This window comes from Pipra filicauda, unplaced genomic scaffold, assembly GCF_003945595.2.
Source record: "Pipra filicauda isolate LSUMZ 115617 unplaced genomic scaffold, ASM394559v2 scaffold2_size9829703_pilon, whole genome shotgun sequence".
Classification (NCBI taxonomy): domain Eukaryota; kingdom Metazoa; phylum Chordata; class Aves; order Passeriformes; family Pipridae; genus Pipra; species Pipra filicauda.
Genome location: NW_024104421.1, coordinates 6516023 through 6536704, shown reverse-complemented (window position 1 = coordinate 6536704; position 20682 = coordinate 6516023). Strand labels below are relative to the sequence as shown.

Sequence of the window (20682 nt, the reverse complement as noted above, 5' to 3'; positions counted from 1 at the left end):
ATTGTCTTGTTTATTTACAGCATGTGGGGATACACCCTGCTCCTTCAGGCTGTGCTCTGTTGGCCCTTAAAGTCCATTGGCTTGCAGCTGATGAAAGAAAAGCAGAGGAGAAAAGGAAGCTTGTTTCTGGTTGACAAAAGTCAATATTTCCAAGAAAAACTTTTTGAGTGTTTAAATTAAAAAAAAACCAACAAAAACCCACTGAAAGTTATTGTCTTCTGAAATGGAGGGATAATTCAGGAATCAACAGCACAGTAAATGCTTCAGGGATCACTCTCTCGAGAAGACAGAGTTGGCTATCTTGGGAAAAAATCTGGTGTGAATAAATCTCTTGTCCATCCAGAGATAAATAGGAAAAACAGACACTGATGAGAGGAGTCTGTTCAATCTGACAAATTACAAATATTCTACAATATAATTCTACGTTAAAAAGACAAACTCCACAGGCAAACTTTCATGTGTAAAGTGTAGTCCTACAAGAGTGCTCATGCACATCTTTGAAAAGCTGCACTTTATATAGAGGAAACTGTGAATAATTTCATAAAATACAGGCCAAACAGAAAATACTCCTTTGTACATCCGTATTACCTGGGATAGAAACAGGAAACAGTCACTTCACTGGTTCTTACTAATCTTCTGGGAAAATTGCTCTGTATTAGGAGGCTGTAACAAGTACTGAAAGAAACAGCACAAGTTTAATAGTCATTAGAAAAATCCCCACACCAAACATTAAATGCTACCCTGTGCTTGAGAAAAATAAGGACCTGGCTCCCATGTGGTTCTGGGTGTGCGACAGCTAAAAAGTACTTTTACCTGGAAGAACTGTGCGGGACCTAGTTAAGCTGTGAAATCGTGTGCCTGCAGGCACATATTCTTTCTCTGTCTCTCTTTCTCTTTCCCTGAGGCACAGTAATTATATCTGTATTTTGGGAAAACACAGGCAGACCCCTCTCCCAGTCATATAAAATCTCCTGCCTGGACTGTTTTTATTTCTTGTCACAGAGGGAGTGAGAAGTCTATGACTAGCTTTCAAAACTGATTGCCTCTATGAGTGACTGAAGCTACAGGAGGGATGAATGTTGTTAATGCCAATTTGCAGAGCAAGAGAGGACTCTAGAAGATGTGGGATGCAGCTGGTAGGTGATTAAGAATTAGAAATCTTTTCACTGCGTTTTTTCGAGTTGTCTTTCTATATGCAAGTAAGGGCAAATCTCCCTGGGTTTCCTGTTTTCGTCTTTCTGTCCTCATCCCTTTCCCTTTGCTCAGTGCCCTCAGCCACATCAGCTGTGGTAATCTTGTCTCCAGCTGGAAGGATGAGATGTATGGAAACTTTCCAAAGCTGCTTGTTGATGACAGCTAAACAACTATCACCTTTTTTTTAAAAACAACTAAACACAAGGTTGTTCATCTAAGAATGAAATTGCAGGCCTTATTTATATAAGATGAAGGCTGTGTTTAAAAATCATGATTGAGATAAAGGCCTGAAGGATCAGAGTGAATAATCATTGCAACATGAGCTCTAAGAATAGCATAGTAGCAAGATAAGAGTCAAAGCAGTCCTTGATTGTGTAAATAAAGATCAATCATAAGCAGAATCTTATGTAGTGAGACTATAGACGGCTTTTATATTTAAACCAAGATTATCTGAAAAGAAGGAATATTGTTTTGCAGGGTATTTCAAGGCATAGTCATTGTTTTTAGTCCTGCAAAACAGAATAGTTTGATATTTGTTGTATGAAAGCTGAGAACACAAAGGAAGTCAAACTAGCCTGTGGCAAGTAGTGGTACCACTTCCTTGGGACATTGTGGACTTAAATTCAGGTGGCTGGATTGAGTGTCCAATTGGGTCCCTTGGAGCCTGGGTACATCTTGGTCCCTGATGCGTTTTAGCCTCCCTGATGGTCCCCAGCCACAGCCACCTCCTTTCCCTGGCACGGCAGAGCTCCCATCCTGTGGGAGTGCTGCAGCAGGGCCTGGGCATCCTTTTGGACAGTCCCTCAGAAGGACCTCTAGGATGGGGTCCTTCCTACCAGGTCGTTGCTTAAGGTTTGTGGGTGTCTGCTTTGCTGGATTTGGATCAGGATTTTGAACCCAGGATTTTGAACCCAGGATTTCATGCCAGGACCGGTGCCTGGAGAGGTCTTGTGAAACACATGATGAACTACTATTTTCTCAGTTTAGGTCCACTGACCTTCAGTGACAAAAACTGCAATAACTCTAACGGGAGACAATCAACATAGAACATTGCTGGTTTAGTGATTAGGTCAATCCCTTGGATTATGAGAGTTAAAGATTTGAGATCTCTGCTTTGAACTTAGATGACTTGAACACGTGTCAGCCACGTCCCTGGAAAATATTTTCATTGTTGGACTAATTTTGCGACAGTTCAGCAATCTTCTGTAAAACAATACGTTTCCTTGGAAACCTTTGCTTTACATTGAGAAAACGCGTTTCAAATAAAACAGTATTCACAGTCAGCTCTATTTCATATTTTTAAAAGCATATTGACAAACTGAAAAGTCTAGAAAAGAGCTACAAGATATATTAGAGTCCTGGAAAATCTTTTTTTACTACAAAAAGTCTTTTTGGTTTATCTTTAAAGGTAAATGGCACCTGTTCACAGTAGATAAGTGCCTATAAGAGCAGCAGATTTACTAGGAGAGAGCATTTTAACCTTCTGAGTATAAAAACCTGCAAATGGCTCTCATGGGTCCAAGCTGAAGCTACTCCAGTTCCGAACAGAAATCAATGGCAAATGTTTAAGATAAGAATAATCAATCATTGAAGCATCTTTAAAATAAATGGATTATACCTGCCAACAACTGCTGTCATTAAACCTGGATTATTTTAAAACTGCCTCTAGATTTAGCAGAAAGTTTTCTGTAAAATAATTTTTAATTCAAGTAGAATTTCTGAGCTTGCTGTAGGAATCACTTGGTGGTAATCCATGGTCTCCCTTATGCAGAAGATCAGACTAGACGAACATATTGAAGTTAAAGTTTTGCAATTAATTTCTGTTTCATAAGTTAATATAAAGTTAAGTATATTAATAAAATATATTTGGTCAAACAAAATGATTTCTCACTATATATTCTGCTAAAATCTACTTAAATGAAACAATGCTTGTTTTTCTATTCCTTTTCTTAAATTTTCCACTTACTAAAGTAAGTGATTTTTCAAATATATTCTTTTGCTTTTGAAATTTTCATGAATATATTTCAATTATTCATTCCAAAAGTTAGACTTTCTTTTTTTCCCTCAAGTATAATTTTGAGAAACATTAGACAAATGCTTTGCTTGACTCAAATATGTATTTTTTTATCCCAGTACTAAATAAGACTATACCTTATCATCTGAGCTCATAAGTTAGGATTTTGGGAAAAGAATCTGAACTCACTCTCTGGTACCTTGCCCCATACTGAAGGGCATGCAAGCCCTGGGCCTAATGTCATTTATTTTTCCTTGAAGATTTGTAAAGTAGCAGTCTTAGTTCTCCAGAGATGATAGAAAAAACATTGTAGATTCTTGTTTATGTGGGTGTTCACTAGTAATGCTTAACAAAGACTAGCAAATTGTCATGATAAAGGCATATAAATAGCTGATGAAGGCAAATTAGTATCAGACCACCTCATTGCTGAATAGGGTTATAGCTGGCTAAAAGAGAACACTAATGCTGAATTTCACCAGCATTAGTGATGACTTCAACACAGGGAATAGGTTCTTCTGCCAATTTCACTCTCTTTCTACTGAGAATTTTAATATTTTTATTTTATGAGACAGTTCATGGAACTTTCCACAAAGATGAAAGGGAAAGGTTATGAGAAAATTTTCAACCATAAATACGTGATGATTTGTTTTCAAAATATCCTCTTTGTTTTCTACTGAGTGTGCCATAGATCAGGAAAGCTCCCAGGGATATGTAGAAGTGGTGTACCTAAAAGCACAGAGATGACATTCTGGAATGACATCTCTCATGCTTTCTTACTGTGTGGTGAATCTAATAAAAATATAGTTCTTTGAACCTTCCTTCATTTAGTGTAAAATGAGAAGATTGCAAATGGATTAAGTTTCAAAGAAGGTTTAGTACATGCTTTGGATTATCTGAGTGTCTGCCTGAATCAATTTATTTCTAAAATAAACAGTGTCATCTAAAAAATGTCTCAGCTGGATGACTCTAGTAATCACCTCATCCCATTATTTTCAAAAATTTGCATGTTACTTCAGAAGAGAAAAAGCTCTCAGAATCCTCCTTAATTTTTGTTGGCATCCCATTTCAGAGAGTCCTAAAGATGAACAGGGTTCTCATAAACCTGAAATTTAGTTTCAAGAAAGATTCCTGTTTACAAGGAAGTGAGTTCATGTTCAAATGCAGCCTCTTGTGCAGTGAGACCATCACCACTGGCATCTCCACAAGTTCAGTAGCCTGTGGCCCTAAGCACAAGCCTAAGGTTGCTGGGTCTTTCCTGAAGGTGAAAGCTGAGAGATGGAAGGAGAGGGAAGAGCAAGGGTGGTAGGGCTGGGGAGGGTTGGGTGAGACCAAGAGTTCAGTTTTAATTCAAAAAATAGTGCTGAGCAATGAAACCCGAGTTGATTCATCATCTCAGCTCTGAGGCCTATTTCTGTGTGTAATTCTAATTAGCCTACTTTGTGTTTGTGGTCAACTCAAATCAGTTACGGAGCTGCATATGAAACATCCCTCTTCCAGTGCTGGAGAGAAGAAACCCCTTAGGATCATGATTTGAAGAGCCTGAATCATTGGACAGGTGGCAGAGCATCCTGGGTGACAGCCTGGGGTCCCTAGCTGGAAGCACTGCCTGTGAAACTCCTCCATGGGAATGATTCATCACTGCAATGCATTTCCCTCTGATTAAACAGCAGGCAACAATCATCTTCAGCTGCAGACACATTTGTAAGGAGTGTGTCATGAGGAATATACTGCCTCCTCAGAGCACAGAAGAAACTGCAAATTTTTTTCTAGCCTATTGCCATAATTATTCTGTTGGGTTTGAATTACTCCCAATATATGTCACGGATGGGAATGGACCTTATGGGATGTCTCTGGATGCCGAGCTTCAAAGCATTCATTTTACCTGATTAATAAACTCAGAGTCATGTAAGGAGCTGGGGACTCAATGCCAGACCTCTTGATACTCTTCCCTTCGATGACATGGTGCTGAAAACCTGGGGTGCCTTGGAGGGGAAGACCTGAAAGCTGGCTTTCTGAGATGGAGCTACTTTTTTGATTAACTTGGGGCAGTGAGGAATAAAAGAAAGTTTGATAAGACTGAACACTTTCTTCTACTTTGTATTCCTAGGTGCAACTTTGTCCCAGCTTGCTGCCTGTTTCTCAAACTTAAAGCAATACCTTAGTGGCCCTACCTCTAGGAAACCTTGTTTCATATCCCCCTCTGTCATGTCCAAGAAGACTGAAGCATCCACCTTCCATTTAAATGTGTAAGAGCAACTGATCCAGCTAAATCTCTTAAGCTTAACAGGCTAAACAGAGCGACCAACTAACCTTCTGTTTGGAGCACTGAAAAAAATAAAGGGGAAAAGTCAGTGCTGATAGTTGGCCAAGCTAATATCTAAGGCACCCACAGGTAGGTATCTGCTGCCACAGCTGAATATCCCAACAGCAAGTATCCAGCAGGTAAGGAGTCATTCTTTTGTTCTGCACTGGTAGTTCTTGAAAAGTAGGAAAAGCTCAGCCAGGAGACAGGAAGAGATATTGCTCACAGTCCAGTCTCACTGCCAGTGTGGGAAACACCCTCCTATATCACTGGAGTGGCTCATGGGAGCCCGGGCTGGCATGCTGTGCCCAAGTACATGGAGGCGGGCTGCTAAAGGTGGGTTGTGTTACCCTGTTGGCAGTGTGGGCAGCAGAGCCCAGCTGGCAGGTTTTCCCCTTGAATATTGCCTCAGGCTGGGCGGTGATATTTAACCCCAGCCAGCACCAAGTCCCTTCCCATCCATATCCCACCTACCCCTCCATCCCCCTCCCCAGTACTCCCTCTCCCATCCTGGAAGAATGAGGAGAAGAACTGGGAAAAAAGGAAAAAAGTGAAAACTCACGGGTTGAGATAAGAGCACCTTAATAATTAAAACAAAGTAAAATATAATATCAATAATACTAATGACAACGATAATAATAATTGTAATGAAAAGGAGAGAGAGAAAGATAAATCCTAAGAAAGACAACTGATGTGCAGTACAAGTGTTCACCACATGGTGCTCAGCCTGTCCCTGAGCAGTGATTGGACACCCTGGCTGCCTTTCCCCCATATACTGAGTACGTATGGAATGGAACTAAATGGTTCTATGGTATGGAATATCCCTTTGGTTAGTTTGGGCAAAGAGCTTGGGTGTGTCAAGCATGTTTTTTTGTCTTCCTGTGTTATAATTCTTGCTGAAACTTTTGGACTATTTGTTTCTTATGTCAGAAGTGTGGGCACAGGGGAAATGAGACCTATTTGGTATTGCTGACTTCTGCTGAGGATACTTTGTTCACTTTTTCCCCTTGCTGTGGTCTAGTGACAAGAAGTCAATCATCTTTTGTTTCTTCTTTGTCCATTACAATCTCAGTAGGAGAAACGTCATAAAGCCAGGGTGGAAGTTGCTTTACACTACAGAACATAGCTGAGACTACTTAAAATAACTTGTATACTGTTAAGAAACACAACCAGGAAAAGAAATCTTGTCTTGCTTTTTTCTGAATATAAATGTTATATATGTTCAGCTCTTTTTTGCACTGTCTTTAAAATCAGATGAATTTGCTCTATGTTTGGGTTTTTTTTCTTTTTTTTTCACATACACCACCAACAAGCTGTTAAAAGAAGCAGTGAAAAAGAGATAACCTCAAGTTTCCTCATTCTCCCTTGGAAAGCACCCAATATTTTGGGGCTTTTTGACCAGCAAACAGGATTTACTCCTTCCTGGAAGCCAGCCGTAGGTAATTTTTTGTTCTGCACACATCTTTCAAGCTGTTCTAATTTTCTCTCTTGCTCTTGAAGACAACACAGTAGCCAGTCCAGGTTGCTAAACATGGAGGGACCTGGGGAGCTGACAGCTCTGTGCAGCACTGCCACTCTGCACCAGACAATACCCACGAGGGGCACCAAACCTGCTAAAAATTCCTGATTAAGACACAGCATCATCTGACATCTAATTGCTTTGTGTGGGAGTTTTCAGCGAAATATCCTGAGAGTGTAATAACTTTTGCAATCGATGGCATTTCTTGGGGCCCTTCTGGTTATATAATTGATTCCAGGCTGGTGCTAAGAAAAATGCTGTTTGTGGGTGCTTGGGCTGTTTATTACCCATCAATAACCATGTGGGTGGACAGCTGTATTGTGCTGATCAATAGACAGAGCTATGCTCCTGAAACAGGGGTACGGGGAATTTGACACCCAGGCTTGCCTACAAGGGTATTTCTTGCCCTTCCTCAGCTGGCCTAAACTCTTGTAGGGGTTGACCACTTCCAGGTGTCTGGAGAGGCATGTTTCCAGCAGGCATGAAGGACAGGCCTTATGGTGATGCTGAACCACTGCCTCCCAGCTGAGAAACTGAACAGGACAGCAAACATCCATGCTCCAGACTGGGAAAAAGTAATGCTTTTCAATGTCTTTCTCAGGTTTAAAATAGCAAATTTCTTTTTTGGTCTGCTCAAACCATACTCAATGCAAAATTACTTTGAATACAAGTTTTAAATTAAACTTGAAATAAATGTTTGTACTGAGGAGACAGTAGTAATCTATATTTCACCTTCTGTGTCTGCTTTTGTAGTGTCTAGTATGTCAACATCTTGATCTTCAGCATTTTCCAACGAGATTGAAAAATATTTTCTGTTGTATGTATGTCTGTGTGTTTGCACATGAAAAAGACATGCAAATATTAGGGACATTGAAACATAGTTTTCCAGTTCATGTACAATTAGGAAATTATTATTTTGGTTGTTTAGGCTCAGAACAAAAACTTTTTTCTACAGCTTTTTATGAAATGAGAAATCTTGAAAACTGTTTTCAATATTGTATGTTATATGGTGCATTACTTCCACTGATTTGTCATAACATCATTCAGAAATATGTACAATATTAAATGAATAAATGATGGAATTGTGTTAAATGAAATTCTTAGTTTACTGAATTTTTCACTTCTGCTTTTGAATTACTTTTCTGATGCTTATGTCACCACAGGTATGACACTACAAATCCCCCCTCCCTCCTCAGTTTCACCCTAGTATAATTTGCTGACTAATACATGGGTGAGATGTATTCACAAATGGTTCCTGGGCTTGTAGTTGCTCTAAATTGAAGGTTAATTTTGAATTTGTTTCAGAAAAGTTACTGACCTGATGAACATCAGCAGAAATTAAAAACAAAACTCAAAACCTCCCTAAATTCTACATTTTCATCTGAGTTCTTCCTTTAAGTGGCTTGCTTTGGGGCAGCAGTAGCCATCACCATTAACATATTTTGTCATCAACAGATTATGATCACTTTTAGCCACTGAGAAACTAGAGACAGTTTCAAGGCAGTGACCTAGAGATGAGGGGTACTTTATCTCATTAGAAGATAATCAGCACTGCCTGGGCCTCTTAGGAATTACTGTTTCGTGATTAGGCCCATAACCTAATAGAGAAAAAGCTCCTTGGAGGAGGTTGCTTTGAACAATAGGCAAAAGGCAATAAAGCAGGAGATAGGCTGTGCAATGGAAATTACTTTAAACCAGAGTCTCAAGTCTTCTGCCAGTAAATTAAGAGCCAAGGGTGGATTTATTTTTTGTTCAGTATATTTATTGCTTATCCATCACAGTCACAACTTAAGTGTCCAGCATAACAGGAAAAGCAGTGACTTGTATGGAATTGAATCCAAATCTGTTATTTTTTTTCTTTGTCCCTTCTGCACAAAATGCAAAATTAGAGAGGGAGGGGAGGATAGAAATGGAAAAAGTGCATGTCCCTTCCTTGCCCTTTGAGTGATTTTCACATTAGGCCCTTGCAATCAGATTCACAGTTTCCTTTGTCAGGTTCCTCTCATTTCAGGTTAGTATTCATGTGGGGTAGTGTTATCGTGAAGTGACTTTCCCAGAACCTTCGGTAAGATGCATGCTAATAGGGAATGATGCAGAGGAGCTAACGTGATGGGGATGTCAGACATTGTTAACAGAGAAGTACTGCTCTGCTCTTTCCAACTTGTGCTGCACCAGGCCAGAGTCTTTGCCATATTTCTTTGTTCTCTCTACATGAAGAGTCTTTGTAGGAGATGAGGAGGGCAACTTCATGCCAGCCATGACCACAGCAACTAGACCAAGGAAAGAAGACTGTTCTACTGTGCCCTCTGGAAACTTATCTCAAAGGTGGCTCTGCTACATTCAAGAACGTGCAAAACTGGACATCATAGCTTCAGCAGTAGCTGCTGAGAACCAAATGTTCTCCAAGAGCAAAAAAAACTATTGGATACAGAGCAAAGGCATAAGAAACAATCAGCTTTATTTTCTTCCTCCATAGAGTTTGCAGCTTTACATAATGGATTTGTCTTCCTCCCCTCTCTACTTCTTGTCTCATCCCTTGCACAACCCATATCAGGAGTACATCTGAGACTGTGATTCTAACTGCAAGCACAAGGAACTAATTAATCATTAAGAAGTAATATTTTTTCCCAGCATAATACCAGTTATTATAATTATTGTTACAGCTGCATATAAAAAACCTGACAAAATCTGAAACCCCAAGGCTGTGAACACATGGGCTGGGAAGTATCTCATCTAACTGTAGCTGTTCAATAAAAGGGCATTCTGAGCCTGTAACCCTGTCTCTCTCTATCATCAGTATAGGCAGGAAAACTGTATCCAAAGAGGCCTTCAATCCATTTAAATAAGGTTCCTTTTCTAAGGAAAATTATGTTTCTACAATGCCCCTAGGAAGGTGTCCTACTTTTGACAGCTGAAGCATGACATGCCTCATCTTCATTTCTTGCTGTGGCTTCACAGTTCTTTGCAAACACCATTGACTTTTACTTTTCAGCCCTTTCTACTCTGAACTGTGTTTGCTGACATATTTTAGCATGTATATTCCTCCCTTTTGTTCCTACTTGGAGGGTCCAAAGTTTTAGTGTAGCACCTCTGTAAGTTTTATAGAAGCATAATCATGCTGATTGTATATTCTGGAGTGTGACACAAGCATTGCCTTGATGTCAGCCCTCCACAACACTCTGTACTTGGCAACCCAAAACATCCCCTTGGACAAGTTAGCAATGTGGGAAGACAAGGTTTGGACAGGACTTTGGATCAACATGGAGACAGATCTGTTGCAAGGAATGCCTGAGAGATGTTTTCACTAGTAAATAGTTCGCAGACTGTTGTGTACAGGCACTGTTGTATGCCCAGTGATGGAAGATTAGGGCCTTTGTCTGCTGCACAAGTGAAACTGCTAAAGGGCTGTTGAACAAGAGAGAATTTTTCCTGTTACCCTTCAAAATCTTGGTGTATAGTCAATCTCTGACTAGCTTTATGCTTCCTTCCACAAAAATAAGGCTGGATAAACTAATATATATATTTTAAAAAGCCTTTTCCAATTGATCGTTAGGAGTTTTTTTGTATTTAACTTTCTGAATGAAAGGTATTTGAACCAAAAAAACAAACTTTCTAAAATAATCTCCTAAGACAAGTTTGATTTTTTTACCTATGAATCCGAAAAATCCAGTATAATGAACTGCCCAGAGACTTTTGATCTTTGAGCAGCAAAGGTATTTATTGACAGTGCTGAGAGCAAGCCAGCTATCGCTGGAAAAACTTGCTCGAAGGCTTCACACAAAATCAGCAGTTTTTATACAATTTTCATATATGATTAAGTGCATATTCATGTGATTACATCATCTATCTATACATATTAATAACAGGCGGAGTGTAGGTGGAGCTCAGGCAGAGCTTGGGGTGGTGCTTCTCTTGGCCCTCAGTTTTGGGGGGAGATCCGCTCTTCCTCCCATGGGTCTGGGGGCTAATTCTCATCTTCCTTGGCTTGACCTCCCTTCTCTTCTATTGTTCTTGACCCGCTCACTGAAGCTTGGAGAAAGGCTTGGCTCCAGGCCTGTTTCTTCTATTCAAATGTCTACTTTATCTTACTGCATCTTAATTCATTACCTCTAAGCCTATTCTATGTTTCTTTTACCATTCTTCTAAGTTTTGGTCCAGTAGCTAGAGTAGAATGAATACAGATCATTTAGATGTTCATAGTTTGTTAGCAGGCCCAAATTTCTCAGTTAACTCTTTGGGCCTGGCCTCCTGTTTCACCTAGAACATTTCAAGACCAGGCAATCCATTGAAATGGATCCCTTCCCCCTACCCTGCAAAAAACCCCAAACCAAACCAAAAAAACAAATCAGCATTTCACAGCGGAAAAAAAGTTTCACTAGAAACTTCCCAACCAAATCCATTATTTTGTAGTCATCTAACTCATGTCTTCTCAGTGTGATGTAAAAGCCATCAAACAGAAAACATCCAGCCTCCCTTGTATAAAATTATAGTGTTTTTTTAATACACATGGAAATCACCTTCCATGTAATGGAAAAAATACCAATTAAAACACTTGGAAACTTTTGGTTTCTTCACTTTTCATTTTAGGAAGACAGCATAAACGAATCTGGGATTTTATGTCCGTATCTGAAATACATAATTTATATTTTCTACAGAACACCCACCATTTTACAACTAAGCCTGTATATGCTGAATTCTACTCTCATCTTTATTGTGTGGCTAATGTTGAATGAATGTTGAAACCTAATCTTCCTGTTGAAAGACAACATGTTCAGTAGCTTAGCCTTGTTACTGAAAATGACAGCCTGGTCAGACAAACTAGGAGTGTCTTAATTTGTCCCAAAGAATGCGATTTTTACAGGGAAAGTTCTTGATCCTTTGAGCTACTGGCATTTCTTGGTCTTCCCATCTGTAAGGGGAACTGAGGTATATCTTCTATGCTGGAGGGATTTAACTGCTTTGACCTTGCTCCCTATTCTTTTTTAGGTTGCATTTTAGCAGGATGAATTTTTCAAAGCCACAGATCCATCGTGTCTATACTTCCAGAAAATGATTTGATGCAGCTGCCATCAGTAATACTTCCATTTAGGAATATTGCTTCTGGGCCATATGGATCCAATCACCTCTGCTCAACCCTGTTTTTAAGTGTTTTTCAACTGCAGGCAAAATCGTAGTAGCGATTATGATGGGAGTCAGGGGAAGCCTTTGGTCCATAAACTAAATGAATTAATTCAGAGGTTTTTTGCGGCATTCCTCCTTCCCTCCTTCCCTGCTACATTGCTTCACATTTTTAAGCCAAAGGTTTTGATTTCATAGTGATTTATTTAGCACCTTTAGCAAGCTGTTAATGAGAGAGTGAAACCTGGAGAGCTAGCTGAGTGTTGACAGACAGGCGAGGAGGAAAAGGACAGGGAGAGGGAAGAAGGAGTAAAATGAAGAAGGATAGGGAGGCAACGACTGAGGGCAGAAAGAAAGGGGTATTTTTGTCTCTCCATTTCTTCAATATAATTCTTGCTGGTTTTATCATTTCCCCTGGTTCTGTGTGTTGGTAGACATGAAGTTGGCAAGCTTTGTTGAAAAGAAGGCATCAGAGTCAATTTCCTAGCGCTGCCAAGTAGGTTCCCATGTCTAGACAGCGCATACAATGGTTGGCAAAAGTCCAGAAACAGTGTTAATGGATTTACTAAATAGCAACATTTCTCTGTATTGATTTTCTTAGGTGTTTCCAGAACTCGAGGTGAAGTAGGTAGTTACACTTGACATAATTTTTTCTGCCAATAAAAGACCTCAGAGAGAAGCACTTAATAAAGACACTTCTGGCCTGGTGAACATTGTCTAAAAATGTCTCTCCAGATGGGAGATGATGTACATTATTAGATACTATATTAACTGCAAATAGTATTGGTTGTAATTGGAGATTGAGGTGGCAATTTTTATTATGCTTATGTGTGACTTCTTTTTTAAAGAAAAATGTAGCTTTGCTCACAGCCCAGTGGTGAAACTGGGAGTTTGAGCGAGTAGCTTAAGCAGGTAATTTCACATGTCCATGCCCCTTTTCCACTGTGTACAATCAACTCTTGAAACAAAATCTTCAAAATATGAGTGGTCACTGAAATGTGTCTAAACCTCGTCTGGGAAGACAACCAAAGTTTGGCTTCAGTGCTCTGAATTTATAGGTAGCTTTAGTTGTATGTTTCCATAGTGTTAAATGAACTTAAATGCATGTACAAATAAGAAATGTACATGCTAAAAAGAGGGGTTTTTTTGGACCCTGCTTTCCAAAACACACAGGGCAGGGAATTGAGTCGTGGCCTGCCATGCTGTGTTTCAAATAGTGATTGGCAGCTCCACCCATTTGGAAGTTAGCCCCTGTATTTGCAGAAACATCTTACATCTGTTAAGACTCCTTATTGGCATCTCAAAGGCTCCCTTGAAGCCATATGTTGGTGATTATAGGTGGTATAGTGTGTGTGAGAGAGAGAATGATTGGGACTGTAGTGTCATACTGACAATCTGAGTTATGCGTATGGTCTGTGATGGGATGGTTGGCAGAGCACAGGCTGAGAGAGGTAACCTGTTCTTTGAAGGGAAGAGACAAATCAGAACAAGTAGCCTGTGCCTTGAGAAAATGGAGTTCAGGTATCTATTTGTGTCTTTATTGTGATCTTGACGAGTGTCTTCTGACCATCAGGATCCACCCGCAAAAGAGTACTTTCTCACATGACAGGCTGTCAGTAGATTCTAAGCTCAGTAGAATGCAAGGGTCCCAAATACAGGGTAAGCAAAGAAATCTATTCAAACACATCAATTTATCTGGTTGCTTTGAGGAAAAGGCAGATGACAAAGAAAGGTGGTGAGCAGGAGGGTGGCTGAAGGTGAGTTTGGACTGCAGAAACAACAGAGCAAATGGCAGAGATGGAAAGTCTTAGGCAGAGAGAATAAAGACTGGTGTAAAGTCCTGAAAAGGTGGAAAAAGTGAAAATCCTCAAATATTAACAAAGGAAAAATTCAGAAAGAAACCAATATAGACCACCTTATTAAAATTGCTTCTTTCATTCTGGAGCATCTGGGTTAAAGTACCTTGATCCTGACAGAGCTGATGCACCCACTGTGCCCCAAGAGACCCACTCTTCAATCACTTGTCAAATTACCAGACTGACTGTGCTCCAAAACTGATATTTACCTGGGCAGGGATGGTCCCCAGTACCACTGGCTTCCTCTGATGCATCTGAGCCCTGTCTGCTTCTAAAGTGGGGTTGAAACACTGTCCTGAGACCCTGAGAAGCTGAAAGTATGCAAACTGTTCTTTTTCTCTACTCCCAGAAGCTTTCTGGGTATGCCATGCAGCTAGGTCTGCATTCATGAGGCAAAGGGAGCTCAAAATACCTTTGGCTGTTAGTGGTGCCATCTCTCCCCATAATTAAAAGTTTCTTTTGCTTTGATATAACAGGATGGCTACAAAAGAATCTTATTCTATTCCCTTTCAGTACTTGAATGACAGAAATATATGGAGGAATGTCTTATTGGAGACCTTGTCAGGCTGCTCAAGGGACATTGCCATTAATGGTGAGATCTTCTGAAGGAGGAACAGAGATGTGGACAAGACAAGGACAAGTAAAGTAGTAGTCTAGGCTTCTCTTGAACTTTGCACTGGCCAAGAAATTAAGGGAAAAGAAGGTTAGAATTTTTTTCTAATTACTACAGACAGTCTCATAGCCAGTGGCTATTTTAGGGCAATTATTTTTCTCCATTTATCCTCATTCCACATTTCACAGAGTATCTCACTTAGTAGAAAGATAAAATACACAGAGGTACCACATACAAAACCATTTTTATTGTTGTTATAATTCTCTGTTTAATGCAATGCTTTAACTAGGAATACAACTCAGCAGAAGTACATACACATATATTGCATGTAATTTTAGTTGTCTCTTCAAAATGTTTCAAATGCTCATCATCTCATTCTTTCATGGCTTGTTTTGGTGAAACACTTTCTTTCTTCATCCTGCATGACAAATTTGTATGCTGCTGAATAACATAGACATTTTCTTCCAAATGGAGCACAACATTACCTCCAAATTCCCAGTTAAAAGGACTTTATCAAACTTTGCTTTTACTGTATGAATGTTGTGTATAATATGTGTATATCTATACAGCATATATAAATATATATCTATAATGTATATATAATCAAGTGGGTCAGCCTTACACAGCTAACCATAAACTTGTGCTTATCTTATTTATATGAGATCAAATGGACAGCATCAAGAATTTGACCAGATTCCAACTTGTAAGATCCTCAATTCCCGGTTCTACCACATGATTTTGGCTATCACATACAAGGAATGCATTCCCTTCTTTCTTGCAGCAGTATTTTTGTTTGAAGAAAAGAATGCAGGGGTTTTTTATATAAACAATTAACAGCTTTTTCATACCCTTAAGTTAAAAAAGGTCTCAAGAAGAGATGAGGTTCTTCCTCATACATAGAGCTTGAAGAGTAATTTGACATTCATTGTAGATATATTTACATTATAACCTTATCTGGATAGTATTACATATAATGTATTATTTTGTACACAGTCAAGATATAGTGTTGGTCATGTTAAAACACACTATCTAAAGGTATTTACAAGTCGCTTTAGTAAGTATTTAACTTACCAACCACCTCTGGAAAGTGGCAGCAGAATTAAGGGATAAGATATAGGAACATCTGTTGATTGGCTACCATGGCACTCTCATCAGTGTTTTTATTATTAATAATACCACTACTACCATGAGGTGCTTCAGGAGAGGGCTATCTTTGGGCTAGAGGCACAGAGACAGAGCCTCCCTGAAGCTGACATGAGCTGGTGGGTGCAGAAAAACAATCCACCTGTGATTTCCTTCTCCCTTTGCAAGTAAGGGCACACCAAGCTTGTCCCCTTGTGCTTTCCTCAGTGCTGTCAGGTGAGCCAGTCCAGACATTAAACACTCAGTGAAATCTTTCCTTCCAATGGCCACTATAACACGGGCTGCAATCACATTGCCTGATGTACCACACAGAGATGCTTCTTCCAGAGAGTCAGAGCACTTTGGGGCATCTGTTAGAAAATAGTTTCTGTGTACTTCTTGGCAAGTATGATTAAAAAAAAAAAAGAAAGAAAAAGAAAAAAAAGAAAAGAAAAAGAAAAGAAAAGAAAAGAAAAAGAAAAGAAAAGAAAAAGAAAAGAAAAGAAAAAGAAAAAGAAAAGAAAAAGAAAAAGAAAAAGAAAAAGAAAAAGAAAAAGAAAAAGAAAAAGAAAAAGAAAAAGAAAAAGAAAAAGAAAAAGAAAAAGAAAGAAAAAGAACTCACCGTAGGAAGATGAAAAGAGTAGTTACCAAATAGCACTTTTTCAGGTAATGCAGAGCTTGGAAGGCACCAGAATTTGTTTCCCTTTATTTGAATAATATTTACTAGAATGAAATGTGTGTAACAAATCTACCCAGTATCCTGAAATATGAGGCCTGGGAGGACTGATACACTCATGTAACCCGCTGGTAAAGTGGAAAGTAAAAATATAGCAGAAATAATTGCATTGGTTGTGATAAACGATTCATGTTCAACTCAGCCTTGCTATAATTACACTCTTAGGCTTGGATTGTCAGTAAACGCTAGTAAGCTCAGGAATGAAAGGGAATTCAAGGGAAGGGAGGGCTGCCTTACCATGGCACAGAGCATAAAATTAATCCGTGCATGTTGCTGCATGATATTCCACTACAAGAATATTCACTCTTTGAATTCCACTGTTGTTTCTAATACAGGGATGATGAAAGTGAAGAACAAAAGAATTGTTTTGGCTTTGTTTCATACGAGGGTTTGTTTTACTTCTGATTTAAAACCCGTGCAGAAAGGATTTATGGAACTTCCCACTCCACACAGTAGGCTGGGCTTCAGCGGAAGGGGATTTGCATGCTAGAGAAAGCAGTATTTTGGTGGGGTTAAAGAGGTTGAACACCAGCATTCACAGTGCTTAAAAGATAAGGGAAACTGCATGCCTGTAGCTGAAACACAGGTGACATACTTGTTAAAGTGAAGAAGGAGAAAAGCTTTTTGTCAAGACTGTGACAAAAGAGGAAAGACAGGCAGAGAAAAGAAGCCACAGCAAATTAAAGAGCATCTCTCAGCTTCCTTCAAGGAAAGATTTTCTATAAATTTTTAGAAAAAAAGGGATTTAAAAGTCTAGAGCTTCTCATGATATACAAAACCAGTAAAACAGTAAAAGCGATATTGGATAGAAATCATTCCCATAATGTGTCTCTAGGCACAGTAAATAGACCCAGGGTGAAAGAAAAGTTAACTTCTTTTTAGCTTCTCAATTTCTACCACTTGCAGTGCTGTCAGCTGAGAGTACAGAACCATCTAAGAGAGCCTTAAAAATATCAAAGGCTATTAGACTCCAAACTCATTATCTGTCAGCAAATGCCCCCCAGCAACAGCAACAGTATTTATTTTTCTACATTTTCTTTCTTAAGACTTTATCTTCTCACAAGAAACACCCGAATTTGTCAAAAAATAAAGATTTTTAGGAATTATTTTAAGGGGAGGGAGGAAAAACATCATCGTCACTCTTTCCCCCCAACCCCCATCCCCCCTTCCTCCAGCTGCATTCATGCCAGATTTGCAGCAGGATGCCTGTCAGGATGCTTTACCTATTTGGCCCTGCTAGACTGGTACCGTGAGTAGTTTTGGGGAACAGAAGTAGCAAGGGGAGGTGCTGTCAGTTGAAGTAAAAAATTCAAAGTGTGCCCCCTCAGCACCACAGGAGAAAATGGGAGCTGTATAGCAAGGCAATATTCATCCATAGGAATGTCTCATCCATAGGAATGAAGAACAGGGATTAAAATCAGTCAAAACTGGGGAAGGGGGCAATGAGTTTACTAACAAGGCCCACTGCAAGGCAGACAGATGGACATATTCAAATCCATGAGGGGACAAAAACAAAAAAATGTCCCTCCACTCCTTATCCTGTCCCATCTGGGATGGTCAGGAGTAGCTGGGCCACCCCAAGGGTTTCTTCACTGGTGTGTGGGCTGTTCTCACCACAGACACACTTAATAAAGGCACCTCTTCTTGACAATATGCTTTCTTCCACCATAAGAGTGTAAAACAAAGGACTGATAGATTTAGCACTTGCTTTTGTCCCTTTCATGCTTTGTGAATGCCAAACAACAGATCCCTGGGGTCCCTTTGAGCACTCCCATCCCCATGAGCATTTGTAAGACAGAAAAGATAGAAAGAAAGAAAGAAAGAAAGAAAAAGCAATCTGACCTGTATAGATATGTTTGTTGCATCTGGACTATTTTTCATCAGGCAACATTGAAATACTTTGCTATCTTTGAATGGATCCTCTAATTCCTAGTAAATCAAATGAAAAATCCCAAATAGAAAGAACAGTGACAGAATTTTTTTTTAGATTTTGTTCTCACTGGAAAACAGATTTTTGATATTACTTCAGTTTTCTTTTTCTTTCTTTCTTTCTTTCTTTCTTTCTTTCTTTCTTTCTTTCTTTCTTTCTTTCTTTCTTTCTTTCTTTCTTTCTTTCTTTCTTTCTTTCTTTCTCTCTCTCTCTCTCCTCTCTCTCTCTCTCCCTCTCTCTCTCTCTTTCTTTCTTTCTTTCTTTCTTTCTTTCCCTTCTTTTCTTTCCTTTCTTTCCTTCTTTTCCACTGAACTGACATATCTTCAGACTGCTGTTCTCCTTCTGGAGAGTGAAAGTAGGGCTGGCCTGTGACAGTACAAGCCACTCCCCATGGGTTGCCAATGGGACAGATCCTGCTGCAGCAAGGTTAATATCAAGGGTTGATTGGAACTTTTAAGTTTTGGTCTCTTTCTGGAAATAGTAAATAGGAAAAAAAGAGGGGGCAAGAAGCTCTAGCTGCAGGTTTTTTGTTGTTGGTTGTCATTTTGTGGTGAGGTTTTTGTTTGGTTGGTTGGTTGTTTTTTTTCTCTTGAATCAAGTGCACAGTTTGCTCCATTTCTATGTGAAACAAAAGTCACCAGTGCAACACATGATGTGGATGTGCCAGTGGAATGTTCTGGTCAAACCCAAGGTGAAGATGCAGCAGTTCCTGTAGAAGGGCACCTGGGGCCTTGGGGCCAGTGGTGTGCAGGTGACAGCCAGGCGAGCTGGAGAAGTTACCCAGGGAGAGCTGCTCTTCAAGACTGACATCTAGATCTCGCAGAACTATCGCTCAGAAGGGAAGCGAAACCTGGTGAACGTGGTTTGGACACAAAGAAAGACATGAGAGCTCAAAGGATATTGAAAAGAACAAATTATTTTGTGGCTCTGAACAATTATCACATTCTTATCTTACTGAGCCACAACCAGCTGAAGATTCCAGAGGTTCCCAGGGCAGACTCTGCCTCTTCTCTGCCTTCAGGAGGGGGTAAACAGTATGAACACACAAATAAGATCTCGTGCAATATTTTGAATATTAGATGATATTTTCCATGTATATAAATTATGTTGGGGTGTGTGTTTGCATGCCTGTGGATACACACATAGATGTATTCTGTCATCTATTTTTACATTGTTTTATTGTCTGCAAATGTGGATGTGCCATGAAACTGTTACAAGGTGGAAACACAGAGGAAGGACTGTGCGACCTGCAAGTTTTTAAATATACTATAATACAAATCAAAGCATTTTGTCTTTTAGGATCAAAAGAGGGGATCATGCTAAGAAAAAGTGCCAGAAAGCTTCAAACTGATGGGTTTCGTTTGCTTGTTTGTTTCATGAATGTTGGCCCCAAAATAGTTTTTTCCTGTGGTATTGAGTGCCATCGCATGATGAAGAGGTATAATTGTAATGTATATCTTGCACTTCTTAACCTGTAGAGGTGTCCTTAGCTACTAGATTAATTCATTATGAGCAAGTGACAGCTTCAAATGTGAGAATAAAGGATTTGCACACCTGGCAGAAAAATGGAGTTAAAAGATTAAATAAGACAATACAAACCAATATTTCCCAATTTGAGTACCTGCACTATTGATACCCAGAGCACTTGCTTAAAGAAAGAGGCAGGTGTGTTTCTTTTAGGAAACTTTTCCAAAGAAGTCAGATTTAGAAATCAAACAGTTTTCTTTTTATCTTTGTTTTTTATTTGGATTTTTTAACATTGTAAGAGAATTAATAGTTTAAGTCTTTCCTTTGACCTGCCAAGATAAACCTAGTGAATGTAGTTTTGAAAGGCAAGCAGCAAGTTTTTCATTGAGTTATTCTTCCTTACAAGCAGGAAGATGAAAATAGTGATAGTAAATATGACTGAAGGCAAGTGAGGGTTGCAAAATTAGATGCTTGGCTGTATGGAGACAGTTATACTAGGATGAAATCACTAGAGGTATAAAATCAATGACTGCATACTAAGACATATTAATCCTGAGTTTAGCGTGGCCTTAATTTACTGTGATTTAATCCTCCTCATTTTCACTTTCTACTGGGAACTTGTACTACAAAACATGAAAATTGTCATATTGCCAAAGTGCTTTGACACTGTGTTCCAATAAGCTTGTCAAATGTAAAACTTAAATCTGCAAGATTAATTGCTCTGTATTCTCGGAGGCTGCTGTTTTGAAATGCATTTTGGAAGACTTTAGTGTAGTAGCATGAAATAACAGAATGATTTGATGTCTTATTT

General features: G+C 39.2%; 1 protein-coding gene across 5 annotated transcripts in view; it reads right to left on the bottom strand.

The window, feature by feature from the left end:
• Nucleotides 1-18692: 18692 nt before the first annotated feature.
• CHRM2 (cholinergic receptor muscarinic 2) overlaps nucleotides 18693-20682 on the bottom strand; it is a 95077-nt gene continuing 93087 nt past the window's right edge. For all 5 annotated transcript variants that reach the window (XR_005564271.1, XM_039383239.1, XM_039383240.1 and 2 more), the window contains one exon: nucleotides 18693-19254. Coding sequence is in view for 4 of the 5 variants with exons in the window: in XM_039383239.1 (XP_039239173.1) it covers nucleotides 19230-19254 (25 nt within the window). In the remaining variant the exon portion in view is untranslated. The remainder of the gene's footprint in view (nucleotides 19255-20682) is intronic.